At 46.7% G+C, this 21602-nt stretch overlaps 1 protein-coding gene across 1 annotated transcript; it reads left to right on the top strand.

Annotated features, from left to right (window-relative positions):
- Positions 1-19527: 19527 nt before the first annotated feature.
- On the top strand, positions 19528-20169 carry LOC147980003 (uncharacterized). Its single transcript, XM_087515432.1, has one exon. It carries the CDS (start codon positions 19528-19530, stop codon positions 20167-20169), a length of 642 nt encoding a protein of 213 aa, XP_087371558.1.
- The last annotated feature ends 1433 nt before the right edge of the window (positions 20170-21602 follow it).

Raw genomic sequence — 21602 nt, 5'->3', positions numbered from 1 at the left:
CGTCGAGTGCCCATAACTGTCCCCGCATAGATGGTTAGTGCGTATAGGCCAGTGGCCAGACTCAGATCAAATACCAAGATCTCATTAAGCGTGTTAAGCATCCGCGAACGCCGACCAGGGCCAGGCCCACCTCTCTCCTAGGTGGTCTCAACCTGCCCTGTCGCTCCACCACAAAGTAACAGTCGGGGGCCGTCGGGAACTCAGGCCCACCACTACCTGGATGGAGCCACCTGCCCCTTCAGCCCCCATCTCCAAACAGTATCACCGGTAATGTAACAGTGTAAGCATATAGTATATGCCCGTGATCACCTCCCGAAGTGATCACGACCCAGTAGTATAGCTTGGCAGACGGACAAGAGTGTAGGGCCACTGATGGGACACTAGCATCCTATACTAAGCAATAGGATAGCAGGTAAAGGTAACAATAGTAGTAGCAAGGGCAGGCTATGCAGCAGTATAGGATTAACTGAAAGCAGTAACATGCTACACTAATGTAATGTAAGCAGTATAGAGAAGAATATGCGATATCTGGTGATCAAGGGGGGGGGCTTTCCTGGTTGCTCTGGCAAGAGAGAGGGGTCGCCAACTCCGTAGTCATACTGGGTAGCAGCGGCGTCGGTCTCGGTGTCTAGCGGAAGAAGAGGGGGAAGAAACAGTGAATACAATGCAAACAGATGCATAACGAAGCATGACAAGGCAAGGCATGATGCTAGGCATGCCCTAACGCGGTAAGAGGTGATACCGGTGAAGGGGGGAAACACCCGGGAAAGTATCCCCGGTGTTCCGCGTTTTCGGGCAGAGGAGCCGGAGGGGGAAAGTTGCTAGTTCAATAGGTTAGGGATGTGTGGCGGACGAACGGGTTGCGTATCCGGGTTCGTCTCGTCGTTCTGAGCAACTTTTATGTTGAAAATAATTTAATCCGAGTTACGAATTAAAAGATATGATTTTCTAAAGATTTTATTAATTTCTGGAATTTAATTAATTATTTAAATTAATTCGAAAATGGATTTATGACATCAGCATGATGTCATGCTAACGTCAGCAGTCAACAGGGTTGACTGGTCAACCTGACCAGTGGGTCCCACTGGTCAGTGACACATTTTAATTAAAACATTTAATTAACGTAATTAGTATTAATTAGGGGGGTGGGCCCCACTGTCATACTCTGTTAGTTAATTAACAGTAGTTAATTAGGTTAATTAGTCATTAGATTAATTAATCTTAATTAGTTAATTTAATCAGAATTAATTAAGTTAATTAATTAATTTATTATTTTAATAATTAATTATTTTTTTTATTTACTTATTTATTTTTATTTTTATTTTTTTATTTTTTTATTTTTTTTTGTTCTCAGGGGGTGGGCCGCGGCTGTCTGTGTCACAGTGGAGGCAACGGGGAGGGTTAGCGGGCGCGTGTGTAACGAAGCCCGGGGGGATCCAACGTGGCCACAGTGCGCGGCTAGGCGGCGCAAGGGAGCGTGTGCGCGCTCGCGCACGGTGGGGCAGCGCCGCTGTGGCAGGGGGAGCGGTGCGTGGCCCTGGGCGGCAGCAGGCGCCAGCGGCGCAGAAGCCAAAGGCGGGCGTGCGTGGCCAGCGGAGCAGGGAGCTGCGCGGGGCAGGGCACGCCAGCGGACGCCGGGTGCAGGCGCGTGCGACGGGGCAGGACGCGACGTCGAGCTCGCGCGTGCGAGGCGGGACGGTGTGGGGCCGCGGTCATGCGGCGCAGGCGACAAGCGAGGAAGGCCGGGGTGGGACGCGGCGGTCGGAGACGGCGCAGCAGCAGCTGCGGCCCGGCGGGAGCCACGACAGTGGCCGCGGGGTGGCTTGGCCGGAGCAACAGGGGGCGACGCTGGAGAGGCGGGAGGTCGTGGCGGTGGACGGCGGGGCATGGCGGCGAGCAGCGGGACAAAGGCGGCCGGGGACGCGGTGCGCGGGGTGGCGCACGGGGCGGCGGGGGAAAGCAGCGGCAGGAGAGGAGGCACGGCCATGGGCGCGTAGGCGAGGGGCGACGTCGCGTGACGGAAGGAGCGAGCGGGGCGGCGGGCGCGGCGACGAGGCGAGTGGGCGCGGCTGTGGCTGCGTGCGCGCGCGTGCACGTCGGCATGAGGGAGTAGAGGCGCGCAGAGCGGCGGCGTGCATTGTCCGAGCGGAGCGGAGGGAGGCGGGGCCTCACTGTGATTTGTAAGGTCGGGGGCAACGGGGCGCGAGGAGGAGGGCGAAGACGACCGGGCGACAGGGAGGCAGTCTGGCAGGGGGCGGTCCGGCGAGGGGCGTCGATGGGGTCGGGGCACGGTTGCCTCGATCCAGATCCAGCAGGGGAGTGGGGGTGTGTGGGGGCGAGGGGAGTGGGGCGACTAGGGAGGGAGTTTAGGGTTCGGTCGCCCCATGGGTGATGTAGGCGCCGGCTAGGCCGGCCTGTTTGGCACCGAGGCCATCTGGACCATGGCCCAGCGAGGGGGGTGTTCTCTTTTTTTTTGATCTTTTCCTTTTTCTTTATTTTCTTTTCTGCTTATTTATTTCTCCTATCATGTTTTCCTTTAGCCTTTAATTTATTTTCAAATCTAAAAGATAAAAGTAGTTTCTAATTTAGTGTGTCTAAATATACTACTGACACATTAACTATGGACCCCAATAAAATAGTTTAGTATTTTGTTAATTGTAAAAGGCATGTAATTAATTGTTTTTGACACTGTCATAATTATTTTAGAGCCTTTAAACACTTCTTCAGAGTTTGGTTTCGCCACCACAATTACCTATGATTTATCCAACACCTTTAGGACATTTTTGTTTTAGCGTTTCAAAACTTTTGTTGCTTGCTTGATTTTGAATTTGAATTCGAATCGTTTTCGAACTAACGCAAGGTTAGCAATAGTAATGGAGGTGACGTGGCATCATTAGCAGAGGGTTACTGTAGCTTAATTATCCGGGCGTCACAATTCTCCTCCATTATAAGAAATCTCGTCCCGAGATTTAAGAGGGGAGTGATGGGGAAGGAATTTGGTTACGAAATTCTAACGAGTCTTGTCGGTCTTGGTTGCTCTTCTCGAAGCGGTCGATCCATTATGTTGATGTCTCCATTTCTCTGCTTCATGTCAGCATGATGAAGTCGTCCTTTTCTTTGGGAACTCCAATGTACTTACGAATAGGTAAGGGGCAGCTCGGCTATGACAGAATGCTTATGAGGGAAACAATCTGGGGTTAACCCATGAATGAGCATAAGACTATCTCTCGAGTTGAACATATAAAATACATCGAGAGTAAGGTACGAAGGTACAATAAGAGGTTCCAAGCGGATAGATAGCTGCTCGAAGTCTGAACCAGAGTGAGAAAAGGGTTCAGAGCAGCGAGAGTAAGTATTGCGTCTGATACCAGAATAGAGCACTAGGAAGGTGGCCCGTGAATTAAATACGAAGCTAAGCGTGGGGAATAACCATTAGTAACAGGTTTGTACAGGAGAGTCAAGTTTCGATCCTTTGGAACTGTGGGTTATGAGCCCACCTTGTGGTTAAAAGTAGGAAGGGCGTTGACATCTTGCACGGTCATGATAGCAAGACAAGTTAGAGGGTAGCCTATCAGTTATGTCGGCAACAATGTCGATACCAAGGGCGAGGGACGAAGAGAACCATTTTCCTACTCGTTGAACGAGGCGGACCAATAGGCAAAGTTCTCATCCATCGGTGGTTACTAGAATGCTATCGACAAATGTAACAAGGTCTTACCAACACGGTTGTACACCAAGGTGTTTACATAAGCAGAAGAATATTACTGTTTAGATCATATGGATCACAAGAAAGGCTAAACAAATCAATGAAAAGGAAAATGTGATCATCAGATCAAACATAAAGGAAAATGTGTTTGACACATAAACCAAGGGTATTTCCTTCCCAATGACAAGCAGAGCAAGATATCCATGACAGGATATAAAGTAGAAAATCATTTAGGTAAGGGGAGATAAATTTAATGACATTACCCATACAACAGTGTTTGGATAACTGAGCAAGAAACATTTAGCATTGGGCTTCAAATGTTCTTGTTGAAAATCAGAGTGCCACAGACATGCTTCGAGATAGCATTGACATGGTCTTCAAGCAAAGGTCAAACTTGGATACACAAAGGATTCATCAGGAACAACATATAGAATAAGTCTTACGATTTCCTCATGGAAGAATGGTTAACCTTGCTAAATAGTAAACTATAACAATAGGTTCTCTGGCCAGGTGTGCTAGGCATGACATCACCTTACCGGGTCATATAAGGACCAATGTTATGACTCTTGGAAAAATATTGCAACCATCATATCTGACCGAGTTTCAGATTTGATTGGTGGCAGGATACCTCAGACCCAGGATGCCTAAGAAGAAAAGGTGCAACACAATTTGACGAGATGACATTGTGAGAATCTCATAAATGATCTATGGAAGTGAGCTCTGAAACAAGAGTTCATCTGTAAACCAAGGAGAGGATGAGGAGGTGGCTGATAGGCTCAGCAACAAATCATCGAGATTTCCAAAGGATGGATTTCCACAATTATGTGGACAAGCAAATATCATTTTTTGGATCAAATGATATAATGATATATGCTTGAGGGAAACATACACAACTGAAAAATGATAGAAGGGTGCACCTAGGAATCTGGACTAGGTAGCACGATCAATGTTCGAATGATGATTCAATAAGCAATAGACTTAGAATGAAACTGTAGACCAATAACTTCAAAGCAATACGGTTGCTAGAGACACGAACAAGTTTGTGTTGAACGGAAGGCAATAAAGTGGTCGATGATAACACAAATCATCGAGGGCAAGGAGGATACTTATTATCATGAATTAAATTGATATCTTGGAAGGGGTCAAAATGTTGATGATGATCACGACACATTTGTCGAGAGGTTTCAAGAAGATGTAACCGATCGGCGATGACTTCAAATCAACGAAATGATGAAGCGAGAAGTTATTGAAACCATAGGTACGACACAAACTTGAAATCAAGCTTGTCATTCAAGGACCATTGTTATGATGAGGAAGATCGACGTAAGATTAGCTCATCGTCGAAAGTTGTGCTCTGGGAGTAAGGACCGGGTGGCACAGTTTAAACTTTAGCACAAGGTGATGGCCGATCAGGCTAGGATTGACATGCTCGAGTACAAACTCGTGAGTAAATGAGATTACTAAGAGTTGTTTAATCATGGTGCGGACCCGATTTAGTTATCGGTGTCCTCGAGTGACTAACAACTCGGAACCAGGAAACATTGGAATCGGTGAGGAATAATACTCGATGAAGGCTCATAATAAGCAACATGGTTCGATGATATTATCAAGATACCAGAGGGTAACACTAGGAGGTAGAGCAAAATAGAGGGTTGACAGGTGTATTGATCTACAAAAGACAAGTACTTTAACTTGTCCAAGAAAAGGAATCAAGGAATATCAACATGGCCGAAACCATAGTTGCAAGGGATCCAAATCAAAGACACCGGAAGAATTATCCAACTAATTAAAAGTTTTTCAAGAAGCTTCCATGATAAGTTCCACATTAGGTCCATGGGCATGAACACAAAGTTCAAGGTCGACTCCCGCTTCTCCAATGCATAACCTTTCATTCACTTCTCTTTTCGAAGAAGTTGTGGTGTTGAATTATCTGGCAAAATACCAGACGAGCATGACTCGTGAAAACTTTTGAGTTCACACATATTAAGGAAGGCATAGATTCAACCCGTCAGGGTATCATGGAAACATATACCACAAGCTTCAATAGTAAATACCACCAGCTCGAAGCATGGTTCACAAAGCAGAGGATACAATTTACCAAAGGCATTATATACCCATAGAAAGGCTCACAAGGTTATTCAATATGAAGGTCATTGTCGGATAAAATCTGACAAAGGGTCTGGTGGTCCACAAGGGATCTGATGTGAGCATCGGTACTCCACCAGAGGAAGAAAGAATGCAACAAGGTCAGATTATAGAAACAACTGACTAACTCAAAGCTCAAATGCAAAAGAATTAAGATTTCCAAATCAAGGGATCAGAAGCATAGGCTCTGATCAAAAGATAAATGAGTTGAATAGTCATAGATCGACAATCAATCAAGGTTTGAATTGCTGAGAACCAACTCATGTTCGGAGTGACGTCTGAGGCCGGAAGAACAAATTCTATGGTCTGATTGAGGATTGCGAGCATTTGCAACATATTGAATCAACGGACTCAAATGATGATGACCAAGGATGCCAATAAAATTACCACACTTATGTGATTAATCATAATGAAAGCAAGCAAGAAATTCCAGAGCAATAGGTTGCTGAGGATAGGAAGATCGAATGGTATTTCGAAGACTTCTGTGAAACACATGAACAACTGGGGACGAGTGGATACTCGGTAAGTGTGAGAAAGTATCCGTAGGGGTATTTCTGCGGCAAGGAACTACAAGACAGTGGTACAAGGGATTCTTAAAAGTCGGAGAGCAATTCGAGGCATCTTGTAACAACAAGAGAAACTCAGAGTAATGGTATGAACAACAAGTGTATGCCGTTATCCATATGGATATATCGGTAGTAGGGAATTGAAAATGCAGAGGGCACAAGGGTCTCGGGAATGGTCGAAGAGTATCTTCAAAATCTTCTGGTGCAGTAGACAATCATCTGGAATGAGGGGCTCTCCGGGAGAAAGTATTATCGAGAACCTAAAGTTAGATTTAGTAAAACCATTTTAACCCGAATAGGGGAGAGATCAGAGTCCCAGAGTAGAGACGAGGAATAAAAGATCCTAATACCACCCAATGGCGACGTGGGCCCATGGGCCGCACAGCCATATTAGTAAAACAGTTTTCATCGACTAGACTCAACTTCGGCCAAGGAGTGTGGAAGGGGGATTCCTACAGGCAGTCGGCTCTGATACCAACTTGTGACGCCCCTAATTCAATCGTACACTAATCATACACGCAAACATGTACGATCAAGATCAGGGACTCACGGGAAGATATCACAACACAACTCTACAAATAAAATAAGTCATACAAGCATCATATTACAAGCCAGGGGCCTCGAAGGCTCAAATACAAGAGCTCGATCATAGACGAGTCAGTGGAAGCAACAATATCTGAGTACAAACATAAGTTAAACAAGTTTGCCTTAAGAAGGCTAGCACAAACTGGGATACAGATCGAAAGAGGCGCACGCCTCCTGCCTGGGATCCTCCTAAACTACTCCTGGTCGCCGTCAGCGTGCTACACGTAGTAGTAGGCACCTCCGGTGTAGTAGGAGTCATCGTCAACGGTGGCGTCTGGATCCTGGGCTCCAACATCTGGTTGCGACAACCAGGTAGAAGGGATAGGGGGAAAAGAAGGAGAAAGCAACCATGAGTACTCATCCAAAGTACTCGCAAGCAAGGAGCTACACTACATATGTATGCATTGGTATCAAATGGAATAAGGGTATCATATGTGGACTGAACTGCAGAAAGTCGGAATAAGAGGGGGATAGCTAGTCCAATCGAAGACTACGCTTCTGGTAACCTCCATCTTGCAGCAAAAGAAGAGAGTAGATGGTAAGTTCACCAAGTACCATCGCATAGCATAATCCTAACCGATGATCCTCCGCTCGTCGCCCTATGAGAGAGCGATCACCGGTTGTATCTGGCACTTGGAAGGGTGTGTTTTATGAAGTATTCGGTTCTAGTTGTCATAAGGTCAAGGTACAACTCCGGGTCGTCCTTTTACCAAGGGACACGGCTATTCGAATAGATCAACTTCCCTGCAGGGGTGCACCACATTTCCCAACACGCTCGATCCCCTTTGTCCGGACACACTTTTCTGGGTCATGCCCGGCCTCAGAAGATCAACACGTCGTAGCCCTACCTAGGCACAACAGAGAGGTCAGCACGCCGGTCTAAATCCTATGGCGCAGGGGTCTGGGCCCATCGCCCTTTGCACACCTGCACGTTGCGAACGCGGCCGGTGAGCAGACCTAACAACCTCCATTACAAAGGAAGTTGCGTTACGCGGTCCAACCCGGCGCGCGCCGCTCAGTCGCTGATGTCAAGAAGGCTTCGGCTGATACCATGACGTCGAGTGCCCATAACTGTCCCCACGTAGATGGTTAGTGCGTATAGGCCAGTGGCCAGACTCAGATCAAATACCAAGATCTCGTTAAGCGTGTTAAGCATTCGCGAACACCGACCAGGGCCAGGCCCACCTCTCTCCTAGGTGGTCTCAACCTGCCCTGTCGCTCCGCCACAAAGTAACAGTCGGGGGCCGTCGGGAACTCAGGCCCACCACTACCTGGATGGAGCCACCTGCCCCTTCAGCCCCCATCTCCAAATAGTATCACCGGTAATGTAACAGTGTAAGTATATAGTATATGCCCGTGATCACCTCCCGAAGTGATCATGGCCCAGTAGTATAGCTTGGCAGACGGACAAGAGTATAGGGCCACTGATGGAACACTAGCATCCTATACTAAGCAGTAGGATAGCAGGTAAAGGTAACAACAGTAGTAGCAAGGACAGGCTATGCAGCAGTATAGGATTAACTGAAAGCAGTAACATGCTACACTAATCTAATGCAAGCAATATAGAGAAGAATAGGCGATATCTGGTGATCAGGGGGGGCTTGCCTAGTTGCTCTGGCAAGAGAGAGGGGTCGTCAACTCCGTAGTCGTACTGGGTAGCAGCGACGTCGGTCTCGGTGTCTAGCGGAAGAAGAGGGGGGGAAGAAATAGTGAATACAATGCAAACAGATGCATAACGAAGCATGGCAAGGCAAGGCGTGATGCTAGGCGTGCCCTAACGCGATAAGAGGTGATACCGGTGAAGGGGGGAAACATCCGGGAAAGTATCTCCGGTGTTCCGCGTTTTCGGGAAAAGGAACCGGAGGGGGAAAGTTGCGAGTTCGATAGGTTAGGGATGCGTGGCGGACGAACGGGCTGCGTATCCGGGTTCGTCTTGTCGTTCTGAGCAACTTTCATGTTGAAAATAATTTAATCCGAGTTACGATTAAAAGATATGATTTTCTCAAGTTTTATTAATTTCTGGAATTTAATTAATTATTTAAATTAATTCGAACATGGATTTATGACATCAGCATGATGTCATGCTGACGTCAGCAGTCAACAGGGTTGACTGGTCAACCTGACCAGTGGGTCCCACTGGTCAGTGACACATTTTAATTAAAACATTTAATTAACCTAATTAGTATTAATTAGGGGGGTGGGCCCCACTGTCATACTCTGTTAGTTAATTAACAGTAGTTAATTAGGTTAATTAGTCATTAGATTAATTAATCTTAATTAGTTAATTTAATTAGAATTAATTAAGTTAATTAATTAACTATTTTTATTTATTTATTTATTTATTTTTATTTTTTTTATTTTTTTATTTTTTTTTGTTCTCAGGGGGTGGGCCCCGGCAGTTTGTGTCACAGTGGAGGCAACGGGGAGGGTTAGCGGGCGCGTGTGTAACGAAGCCCCGGGGTATCTAACGCGGCCGCGGTGCGAGGCGAGCCGGCGCAAGGGAGCGTGTGCGCGCTCGCGCACGGCGGGGCAGCGGCGCTGTGGCAGGGGGAGCGGTGCATGGCCCTGGGCGGCAGCAGGCGCCAATGACGCAGAAGCCAAAGGCGGGCGCGCGTGGCCAGCGGAGCAAGGAGCTGCGCGGGGCAGGGCACGCCAGTGGATGCTGGGTGCAGGCGCGTGCGGCGGGGCAGGACGCGACGTCGAGCTTGCGCGTGCGAGGTGGGATGGTGCGGGACCGCGGTCGTGCGGCGTAGGCGACGAGCAAGGAAGCTCGGGGTGGGATGCGGCGGTCGGAGACGGCGCAGCAGCGGCTGCGGCCCGGCGGGAGCCACGACAGTGGCCGTGGGGTGGCTTGGCCGGAGCAACAGGGGGCGGCGCTGGGAAGGCGGGAGGTCGCGGCGGTGGACGGCGGGGCGTGGCGGCGAGCAGCGGGACAGAGGCGGCCGGGGACGTGGTGCGCGGGGTGGCGCACGGGGCGGCGGGGGCAAGCAGCGGCAGGAGAGGAGGCGCGGCCATGGGCGCGCGGGAGCGCGCGGGCGAGGGGCGACGTCGCGTGACGGAAGGAGCGAGCGGGGCTGCGGGCGCGGTGACGAGGCGAGTGGGCGCGACTGTGGCGGCGTGCGCGCGCGTGCACGTCGGCGCGAGGGAGTAGAGGCACGCAGAGCGGCAGCGTGCGGTGTCCGAGCGGAGCGGAGGGAGGCGGGGCCTCACTGCGATTTGTAGGGTCGGAGGCAGCGGGCGTGAGGAGGAGGGTGAAGACGACCGGGTGACGGGGAGGCAGTCCGGCGGGGGGGGGGGGGTCCGGCAGGGGGGGAGCGGTTCGGCGAGGGGCGTCGATGGGGTCGAGGCACGGTTGCCTCGATCCAGATCCAGCAGGGGAGTGGGGTGTGTGGGGGCGAGGGGAGTGGGGAGTGGGGAGTAGGGAGTGGGGTGATTGGGGAGGGAGTTTAGGGTTCGGTCGCCCCATGGGTAATGTAGGCGCCGGCTGGGCCGGCCTGTTTGGCACCCAGGCCATCTGGGCCATAGCCCAGCGAGCGGGGTGTTCTCTTTTTTTGATCTTTTCCTTTTTCTTTATTTTCTTTTCTGCTTACTTATTTCTCCTATCATGTTTTCTTTTAGCCTTTAATTTATTTTCAAATCTAAAAGATAAAAGTAGTTTCTAATTCAGTGTGTCTAAATATACTACTGCCACATTAACTATGGACCCTAATAAAATAGTTTAGTATTTTGTTAATTGTAAAAGGCATGTAATTAACTGTTTTTGATACTGTCATAATTATTTTAAAGCCTTTAACACTTCTTCAGAGTTTGGTTTCGCCACGACAATTACCTATGATTTATCCGACACCTTTAGGACATTTTTGTTTTAGCATTTCAAAACTTTCGTTGCTTGCTTGATTTTGAATTTGAATTAGAATCGTTTTCGAACTAACGCAAGGTTAGCAACAGTAATGGAGGTGACGTGGCATCATTAGCAGAGGGTTATTGTAGCTTAATTATCCGGGCGTCACAGTTCTCATTGCCAGATATTCTCAAATATTCTAGAAAAAATCATATTTAATTTTCAGGGCATTTGGAGAACTTTTATTTTCGGGGTATTTTTTTGCATGGATAATTCAGAAAACGGACAAAAAATACTATTTTTGCTTTATTTACCATAAATAACAGAAAGTAAAAAGAGGGTATAGAGAGTTGTGTTTTCTAAATTCATCCATCTCATGCTCATCAAAAGGAATCCACTAACAAGGTTGATCTGGTCTTGTTAACAAACTCATTTCAAATAACATGAAACCGGAGAATTTTCGAATAACACTAGGTTACCTCAACGGGGATATGCATGTTCCCAACAATAAGAATATCATATCTCTTCTTGACAGTAGGAAGAGGAAATTCAAAACCTCCAATAGTAATTGTTGAAATTTTTCCAATAGAATTGATACTGTGACTTGAGGTTGTTTCCTCGGAAAGTGTACCGTATGCTCATTACCATTAACATGAAAAGTGACATTGCCTTTGGTGCAATCAATAACAGCCCCTGCAGTATTCAAAAAGGGTCTTCCAAGAATAATAGACATACTATCGTCCTTGGGGATATCAAGAATAACAAAGTCCGCTAAAATACTGACGTTTGCAACCACAACAGGCACATCCTCACAAATACCGGCAGGTATAGCAGTTGATTTATCAACCATTTGCAAAGATATTTCAGGAGGTGTCAACTTATTCAAATCAAGTCTACGATATAAAGAGAGAGGCATAACACTAACACCGGCTCCAAGATCACATAAAGTAGTTTTAACATTGTTTCTTTTAATGGAACATGGTATAGTTGGTCCTCCTGGATCTCCAAGTTTCTTTGGTACTCCACCCTTAAAAGTATAATTAGCAAGCATGGTGGAAATTTTAGCTTCCGGAATCTTTATTTTATTAGTAACTATTTCCTTCATATATTTAGCATAAGGATTCATTTTAAGTATATCAGTCAAACGCATACGCAAAAAGATAGGTCTAATCATTTCAGCAAAGCACTCAAAATCCTCATCACCCTTTTTCTTGGATGGTTTAGGAGGTAAAGGCATGGGTTTCTGAACCCATGGTTCTCTTTCTTTATCGTGCTTCCTAGCAACAAAGTCTCTCTTGTCATAACATTGATTCTTTGATTGTGGGTTATCAAGATCAACAGCAGGTTCAATTTCTACATCATTATTATTACTAGGTTGAGCATCAACATGAACATCATCATTAACATTATCACTAGGTTCATGTTCATTACCAGATTGTTATTCAGCGTCAGAAATAGAAATGTCATTAGGATTCTCAGGTGTGTCTACAACAGGTTCACTATAAGCATGCAAAGTCCTATCATTTTTCTTTCTCTTCCTTTTAGAAGGACTAGGTGCATCTACATTAGTTCTCTGAGAATCTTGCTCAATTCTTTTAGGATGGCCCTCAGGATACAAAGGTTCCTGAGTAACTTTACCTCATCTAGTTGCAACTCTAATAGCAAAGTCATTATTTTTACTATTCAATTCATTGAGCAAATCATTCTGAGCTTTAAGTACTTGTTCTACTTGAGTGGTAACCATAGAAGCATGTTTACTAATAAGTTTAAGTTCACCTTTAACACTAGCCATATAATCACTCAAGTGTTCAATCATATAAGCATTGTGCTTCAATTGTCTACCAACATAAGCATTAAAATTTTCTTGTTTAACAATAAAATTATCAAACTCATCTAAGCATTGGCTAGCAGACTTATTACAAGGGATTTCGGCTTTATCATATCCATAGAGAGAATTTACCTTTACTACCTGTGTCGGGTTATCGAGACCATGTGTTTCTTCAATAGGTGATGAATTGTATTTCTTCAATAGGTGGTAAATTCTTAACATCTTCAGCTTTTATACCTTTTTCTTTCATAGATTTCTTTAATTCTTGCATATCTTCAGGACTGAGAAATAGAATACCTATTTTCTTCGGAGTTGGCTTAGGAGTTGGTTCAGGAAGTGTCCAATTATTTTCATTGGTCAACATATTATTCAATAGAATTTCAGCTTGATCAACTGTTCTTTCCCTGAAAACACAACCAGCACAACTATCTAGGTAATCTCTGGAAGCATCGGTTAGTCCATTATAAAAGATATCAAGTATTTCATTTTTCTTGAGAGGATGATCAGGCAAAGCATTAAGTAATTGGAGAAGCCTCCCCCAAGCTTGTGGGAGACTCTCTTCTTTGATTTGCACAAAATTATATATCTCCCTTAAAGCAGCTTGTTTCTTATGAGCGGGGAAATATTTAGCAGAGAAGTAGTAAATCATATCCTTGGGACTATGAACACAACCAGGATCAAGAGAATTAAACCATATCTTAGCATCACCCTTTAATGAGAACGGAAATAATTTAAGGATATAATAATAGAGAGTTTTCTCAGCATTAGTGAACAGGATAGCTATATCATTTAATTTAGTAAGATGTGCCACAACAGTTTCAGATTCATAGCCATAGAAAGGATCGGATTCAACCAAATTAATTAACTCAGGATCGACAGAGAAATCATAATCCTTATCAGTAATAAAGATAGGTGCAGTAGCATAAGCAGGATCATATTTCATTCTAGCATTCAGATATTTTACTTTAAGCTTAGTTAATAGTTTCTTAAGATCACTTCTATCATTGCAAGCTAAGAAGTCTCTAGCAGTTTCTTCATCCATAACATAAGCCTCAGGAACAACAGGCAATTCATATCTAGGGGGAGAATCTTCATCATCACTTTCATCAATATTATTAGATTCAATAATTTCATTCTCTCTAGCCCTAGCAAGTTGTTCATCAAGAAATTCACCTAGTAGCACAGTAGTAGGAAGGAAAAAAATAGTTTCATCATAAGTATCATGCATAGCAGAAGTAGCATCATCAATAACATGCGGCATATCAGAACGAATAGCAGAAGCAGGTTTAGGTGTCGCAAGCTTACTCAAAACAGAAGGTGAATCAAGTGCATAGCTAGATGGCAGTTCCTTACCCCCCCCCCCTCGTAGTTGAGGGAAAAATCTTGGTTCTTTGATCTTTCAAGTTCTTCACAATGATAAGCAGATATAAATCCCAAGTGACTCAAAGAATAGAGCTATGCTCCCCGGCAACGGCGCCAGAAAATGTTCTTGATAACCCACAAGTATAGGGGATCGCAACAGTTTTCGAGGGTAGAGTATTCAACCCAAATTTATTGATTCGACACAAGGGGAGCCAAAGAATATTCTCAAGTATTAGCAGCTGAGTTGTCAATTCAACCACACCTGGAAACTTAATATGTGCAGCAAGGTATTTAGTAGCAAAGTAATATGATAGTAGTGGTAACAGTGGCAAAAGGTAATGATAGCAAAAGTAATATTTTTGGGTTTTGTAGTGATTGTAACAGTAGTAGCGGAAAAGTAAATAAGCGAAGAACAATATATGGAAAAGCTCGTAGGCATTGGATCGGTGATGGAGAATTATGCCCGATGCGATCGATCATGTAACAGTCATAACCTAGGGTGACACCGAACTAGCTCTAGTTCGTCAATGTAATGTAGGCATGTATTCCAAATATAGTCATACGTGCTTATGGAAAAGAACTTGCATGACATCTTTTGTCCTACCCTCCCGTGGCAGCGGGGTCCTATTGGAAACTAAGGGATATTAAGGCCTCCTTTTAATAGAGTACCGGACCAAAGCATTAACACATAGTGAATACATGAACTCCTCAAACTACGGTCATCACCGGTAAGTATCCCGATTATTGTCACTTCGGGGTTAACGGATCATAACACATAATGGGTGACTATAGACTTGCAAGATAGGATCAAGAACTCTCATATATTGATGAAAACATAATAGGTTCAGATCTGAAATCATGGCACTCGGGCCCTAGTGACAAGCATTAAGCATAGCAAAGTCATAGCAACATCAATCTCAGAACATAGTGGATACTAGGGATCAAACCCTAACAAAACTAACTCGATTACATGATAAATCTCATCCAACCCATCACCATCTAGCAAGCCTACGATGGAATTACTCACGCACGGCGGTGAGCATCATGAAATTGGTGATGGGGGAAGGTTGATGATGACGATGGCGATGGATTCCCCTCTCCGGAGCCCCGAACGGACTCCAGATCAGCCCTCCCGAGAGAGTTTAGGGCTTGGCGGCGGCTCCGTATCGTAAAACCCGATGAATCCTTCTCTCTGATTTTTTTCTCCACGAAAGTGAATATATGGAGTCAAGGTTGAGGTCGGTGGAGCATCAGGGGGCCCACGAGGCAGGGGGCGCGCCCCCACCCTCGTGGACAGGGTGTGGGCCCCCTGACATGGATCTTTCTTCCAATATTTTTTATATATTCCAAAATAATTATCCGTTGAGTTTCAGGTCATTTCGAGAACTTTTATTTCTGCACAAAAATAACACCATGGCAATTCTGCTGAAAACAGCGTCAGTCCGGGTTAGTTCCATTCAAAGCATGCAAGTTAGAGCCCAAAACAAGGGCAAAAGTGTTTGGAAAAGTAGGTATGACGGAGACGTATCAGCAGCGAGGGGTAAAAACCCGCGCTACTACTATCAACTTAGTAGTAGCGAGGGGTAAAAACCCGCGCTACTAGTAAGTAGCGGTAGCAAGGGGTATAAACCTGCGCTACTAGTAAGCGTCTGCCTATAAGCTTTTCCCTAGTAGTGCTAGTACACCCAGTCCTCTGAGATCAGCTCCACACTCCCCTTTGGTTCCACCCATTGATTTTATTAGAGAAGAGGTGATGGGATCAAGTTGACAGTTCTAAGATGAGTTGCTCAAGTTTGTCCATGACCGGGGACACGACTAATCATGATTAGGTTTATACACTCTACATAGGTTTGTGTACTTTACCTGTGATTCCTGATCACACCCTTGTGCCACTAAACTACACTTATGAGTAGCTAGGTAGATCAAGACAAGACTTTTGGGAAGTAGTAGCCCTCTCTGAATGGCAGACTCAGTCCAACCTACACATCCTACATCTGTTGGACTACCCAGGAAGATTCCCGCAACCTACTTGGCCCAGACATAGCCCATATTGTATCGCAGTCACACACATAAGCTACTCAACATTGAACTCGTACAATCCCTTTGAGCCTGGGCGGTTGCCCACAAAGCTATCGACGACCAAGCAATACCGAAGCACCGCCCAAATGATTCATTAAATTAAGTTGTTACTAAATAATCAACCATAAGGTTGTATGGTGGTATAGTAATTGATGTTTCCCAATCCTTGTCATAGCAGCTAAGCAACTACTTGATGGTTACAAGGTTAGGGTAAGTTTTGACCTAAGTTGTCATGTACTGGGTTATATAGAATTTACCATCCTAAACTCACACACCTACCATGGAAAACTACAATGCAAAGAAAATAATGGGTAACATGATCAAAGTGGAACTTGCCTCGTATTGACGATTCTTCAAACTCACAATCTTGATCATGTTTACTCTTCGCTCTCACATCTAGAAGAGACATGGACACGCCAACATCTGGATTAGCATGTCATCTAAGGGCATCACACCGACCCTCAAACCGCCCGCATACGTCCGGACAGCGCGGCCCAAACTGCGGAAGTCATCCAACGCGGGCTTGTATCGGTCTGCTCGATGGTTCGCACATGTTTTTCCTGTAAACCAGAGACAAAATTGGGGGCTTTGCGGGCGTTCGGGACATTGCCACACCCTCGTTTGACCGTCTTGGCCCACCCAACAACCCCACCCGCCTCTCCCGCGCTTTCCTTCCGATGCACGTGCGCTTCACGTGCAGCATCAATGCCTGTCCAGAGCATACAACGGCCGACATTGATGTCGTGATGTGACCGGAATTTAGGGCGCTGACCGACGCGACCTCTCGGGAGCCGCCGCTTCAATGCGGATGCAGCTTCCTAAGGAACCAACTCTGGTTGATGCGCCTCATTGAAGTGGCTGACCAGCCCTTCGCATGGCATGGTCGTGGTTATTTAAGCCGTGCTTCGATGCTGTCCACGTCGCAATCTCTCCGCTCTTCCTCCTCCTCTCCTCCCCGCCCCTCTAACTCCACAACACCGGCAATGGACAATTCGTGGGCCTCGGCGCTGGCAGCTGGCGATTTTGGGACGGGCTCCGGAGGATCGTGGAGACACCGCCCTCGAACTCCGGGGTCGTCGTCTTCATCGGCGGGCGGCTCCTCGACAAAAGCGAAGATCGTCATCTCCTCGGCGGGCAACAGTCCATGCCGCCGTCTGTGGCCTAGGTGTACGCCGCCATTGATGAGGAGTACGAGCAGCAGATGGAGTTGATGCTCCATCGCTCCATAATCCACCTGAATGGCACGGCTCTACCACCAAGGATGCTCCTCCCCGTGAAGCCTGAACTGGCATCCCCTCCGCAGTCTCCGCCGTGCAACCGCAACGTCCAAATCGAACACCACATGAAGGAGGAGCCCCTCTCACCGTTGGGGTGGTGCATGAAGGCGGAGAGCCTCTCGCTACCGCCCCGGCGCGTGAAGGAGGAGCGGTTCTCTCTGCCGCCCCAGTGCGTGAAGGAGGAGCGCCACTCGTCGCCGTCCGTGCCCAATGCGATCGTGAAGGCATGCGGATGCCTTCGCCATTACCTCAGCGGCGGCGGCGGTGGCAGCTATAGCTCTTCATCGTCTCGGAGCACCCTAACAGCGCAGGAGTACGCCGACAGGGAGCGGCGCCGATCATACAGGTGCAACGCGGCGCGCCGGCCCTAGACCGCTCCATGACGGCGGAGACAAGCAAGCGACGTCTCCACAGCCTCGACGGGGAAGGGCCAAGAACAGCGAGGAGTGGTCTCTCAGCGAGATCACGCCGCTAACGCCGCCTCCACCAAGGCCTGCCCCCCTCCCCCGCGCGCCCACGGGGATCATCCGCGAGCGTCAGGCGACTGCCCGGAAGCCCTGCCGCGACGTCGCCCCCTTCCGCTGCCCGAAGCACGACAACGACGACGACGAATCCGGCAACGATGATGGGGGGAAGAGCCGCCGGCCAGCCCGGCATGGCCTACGAGGCCACTGTCAAGTATAGGGTAGTTTAGAGTTTTTGTTTTAAGGCTTTTAGTTCACAGAACAAAATATCATTCGGTTTTATATTAAAATTATCCTAGTTTAGATGAACTTCACCCGTTTTATATGAAATCCGTTGTGTTTGTATGAATTTCGTCTGATTTGTTCTAAAAATTGTTGAAATGTATGCACACAACGTTGGATGGGTGTCTCCCGTATTCATGTCCGCAATGATCCAATTTGTCCATGGATGAATGCGGGAGGAAATTTGCAGGTGATGGTTAGAGATGACCTAACACATGGGCATTGGTCCTTGTCGGAAAAAAAACATGGGCATGGGAAGATGCTTTAAAGGCTGTAAACACATGCATCGATCGGTCATGACATCATCAGTTACCCGAAAGCTTATTTGTGTAACGTGTCCAACGACTTTGTAGCGAATGAATGGACGGGCGGTATTCACGTCGTTGAATTCAAAGATTCGAATACATGTAGACAAGGGGGAGTGCAATTCTGGTTACTCTATTCTTTTTTCTTTAAACAAAAGGACACTAGTCTACGTAGTACGTACGATTCTTTCTTCCAATGAAAGAAAAGCATACGGGATAAGATGTGCTGGCTGTCGGTTAAACCAGTTATGAGTATTGTGGTGCAGCAGCTAAATTAACAAGAGGGCACTAATAATCTTCTTCGGCCAATAATGTAGAGCAATTGGATGGTCATAACTCATAAATTGGTGTGAACCCTTTACGGTTTTGGTCTTGGATTCTAAAGAGAAAAGTGAAGGCTATCTTCTACTCGCTCTATCTCTCTCAAGTTCGTAATGGACGGGTCAGACGCGCGCAGTGGGTGGATGATGCAAGAAAACCATGCATATATTTGCGTGCTACTCCGTACGTGGTAGTATCGAATTATCCGATATGCTGGCAGCATATACAAATGGACTAGTTTGATCCACTAAAGCACTTTTTTAGAGCATCTCCAACAGCCGCGCTAAACTAGCGCCGCGCCGCAAATTAGGCCGTTTTAGCGCGCGCGCAACGCGGCGGGTCGCTCCAGCAGACGCGCAAAAACGGCGCGCGCGCTATAACGGGTTGGGCGCGCGGTCGAAAACACTTAGCCGCGCGGTGTATTTCGGGCGCCCGCTGCAGCGCAAGGCACACTCCAGCGCTCGCGCCCGCACTTCCTCTCTCACTTCCACCCCCCGTCCGGCCGCGCCGCCGCCCGCGCCCCCCGGCGACCGTTCAGGCTTCCCCGGCCTATCCCTGCGCGCCCGCGCTTCCGCCCCATCCCCTCCTAGTCCCGCCGGCGCTCGCGCGCCTCCGTCGTCCGAGGAACGGCGCCCGAGCGCTCGCTGCCGCGCCGCGCCCGCAAGGTGTTTGACAAAACGCCTACAAGGTATGTATTGCTCAAACTTCATGAATTTGATGCATGTTTTGAATTGTAGTTTTTATACTATAGTATTGAACATTGTAGATGAGTTCGTCGTATGATTCTTCCGAAGAAGAATTTGATATGGAAGAGGAGGAGGATCTTGCAATGATCCTAGCTATGCATATAAAAAAACCGAAGCACGGTGGTTCGGTTATGGGTCGGCAGAAAATTTGGAGGGATAGGATCGATGCCCACAACAGATTGATCAGGCATTATTTTGCGGAGAATCCCATATACCCCGAGTCGTATTTTCGTCGCCGGTTTAGGATGAGCACCGAGTTGTTCAGGCGCATTGCAGAGAAACTAGCGAGCCATGACCGTTTTTTTCAGCAAAGGAGGAATGCCGCCGGAGAGCTCGGGCATAGCACCTTTCAGAAGGTGACAGCCGCTTTGCGTATGTTGGCATACGGTATACCGGCTGATCTTGTTGATGATCACTTGGCTATGGGTGAGAGCCAAGCCATCATGTGTGTCAAGCGCTTTGCAGTGGGAATTGTGCAAGTGTTTGGCGAGGAGTATTTGAGATCTCCCAATGCTGAAGATGTCGCAAGGCTATTGGCGATGAACAAAGCTCGCGGTTTTCCTAGCATGCTTGGCTTAATAGATTGCATGCATTGGAGTTGGAAGAATTGTCCAAAGGCATGGCATGGGCAATTCCACGGGCAAAAAAGGGTTCCACTATAATCCTTGAAGCGGTGGCCGATCAGGAGACTTGGATTTGGCATGCATTCTTTGAAATGTCTGGATCTTTGAATGACATCAATGTTGTCAACCGGTCACCACTGATGAATAAGATTGCAAATGGTGAGTTGCCACCGGTGCAGTTTGTAGCAAATGGTCGTACGTACAACTATGGCTATTATCTAGCGGATGGCATCTATCCAAAGTGGCAAACCTTCGTGAAGCTGTTGAAAAAGCCGGAAGGTAAGAAAAATCTTGACTTCCACAATACTCATGCGGCGGCTAGAAAAGATGTGGAGAGAGCATTTGGGATTTTGCAAGCCCAATTTGCTATTGTGAGAGGACCGGCTAGATTTTGAGATCAAAAATGCTTTGGTACATCATGCACGCTTGTGTGATCATGCACAACATGATCATCGAGAATGAGCGTGGCCAAGATTTAGACTACTCACAGAATGAGCTCTTGGGATATCCCGTGCAAGTGTGACGGAGGGCTGAAAGGGTAGCCCGTTTTATTGCCTCCTATCATGCCATTCGGCGTCCCGCAACGCACAATGAACTTCAGAATGATTTGATTGAAGAGTGGTGGGCATGGCATGGATGACAAAGAGCATGATGATATCTGCATTCGACATTGTATTGTTCATGAACTATTTGTTGTGCTTATTGCATTTGTTGTACTGAACGATAAACTATTTGTTTGAGTTGTAATGATAACGAAATTGAACTATTTATTGTTGATTTATTTTGTTTATTTGATCATTTTTGCTCATAATACATGTATATGTGGTTTGTGCGGCGCGCGTGCTATATTTTTGCGCTCTACTGGAGCGGCGCGTGCATGCTGCATTATAGCGCGGCTGCTGGAGCCAGCGCAGGCGGACGCGCTAAATCAGCCGAAGCACGCGCGGCAAACAAATTTTTTACGCGCGGCGCTTAGCACGGCTGTTGAAGATGCTCTTAAAGAAAAGACGCACTTTCTAGTTGATTCGCCGTGGCACGCATATTGCGTCAGCGGCTGCGTGCTTGCATGGTCAGTCGGTCCAAGATAGAGCTAGCTAGCTCCAACACTTCGCTGTCTAGCTAGGACGCATACGTTTTTCCTTTTTGCCGTACCGATCAAGATTCGTTTACGTTCATCGCAAGTCTCGTATCGATCTGCTTATTTACTACTCTCTCTATGACTAATATAAAAGCATTTAAATTATTAAAGTAATGATTTAAATATTTTTATATTAATTTACGGAGGGAGCACATCTCTGTAACTAAATATAAGATTTTTATAGTTTAATTTAAGGATGCTGATAAGTTCTGAACGTCTGGAATTTGTCCATGGCAAATCAAGCGTTTTTATGACAATTTATATACATAAGGGATGCCAAGTTTAGTTGGTACGTTTGGCGATGTCGTCCTTAGTTTGTTTTTTGTTAAAAGAA

This window comes from Triticum urartu, chromosome 3A (genome assembly GCF_056163025.1).
Source record: "Triticum urartu cultivar PI428250 chromosome 3A, HENAU_Tu73, whole genome shotgun sequence".
Classification (NCBI taxonomy): domain Eukaryota; kingdom Viridiplantae; phylum Streptophyta; class Magnoliopsida; order Poales; family Poaceae; genus Triticum; species Triticum urartu.
Note: the sequence above shows the minus strand (reverse complement) of the source record. Positions and strands in the feature narration are given on the sequence as shown.

Coding starts and splice junctions, on each gene's coding strand:
- LOC147980003 (XM_087515432.1), top strand. CDS start 19,528: ATGAGTTCGTCGTATGATTCTTCCGAAGAAGAATTTGATATGGAAGAG.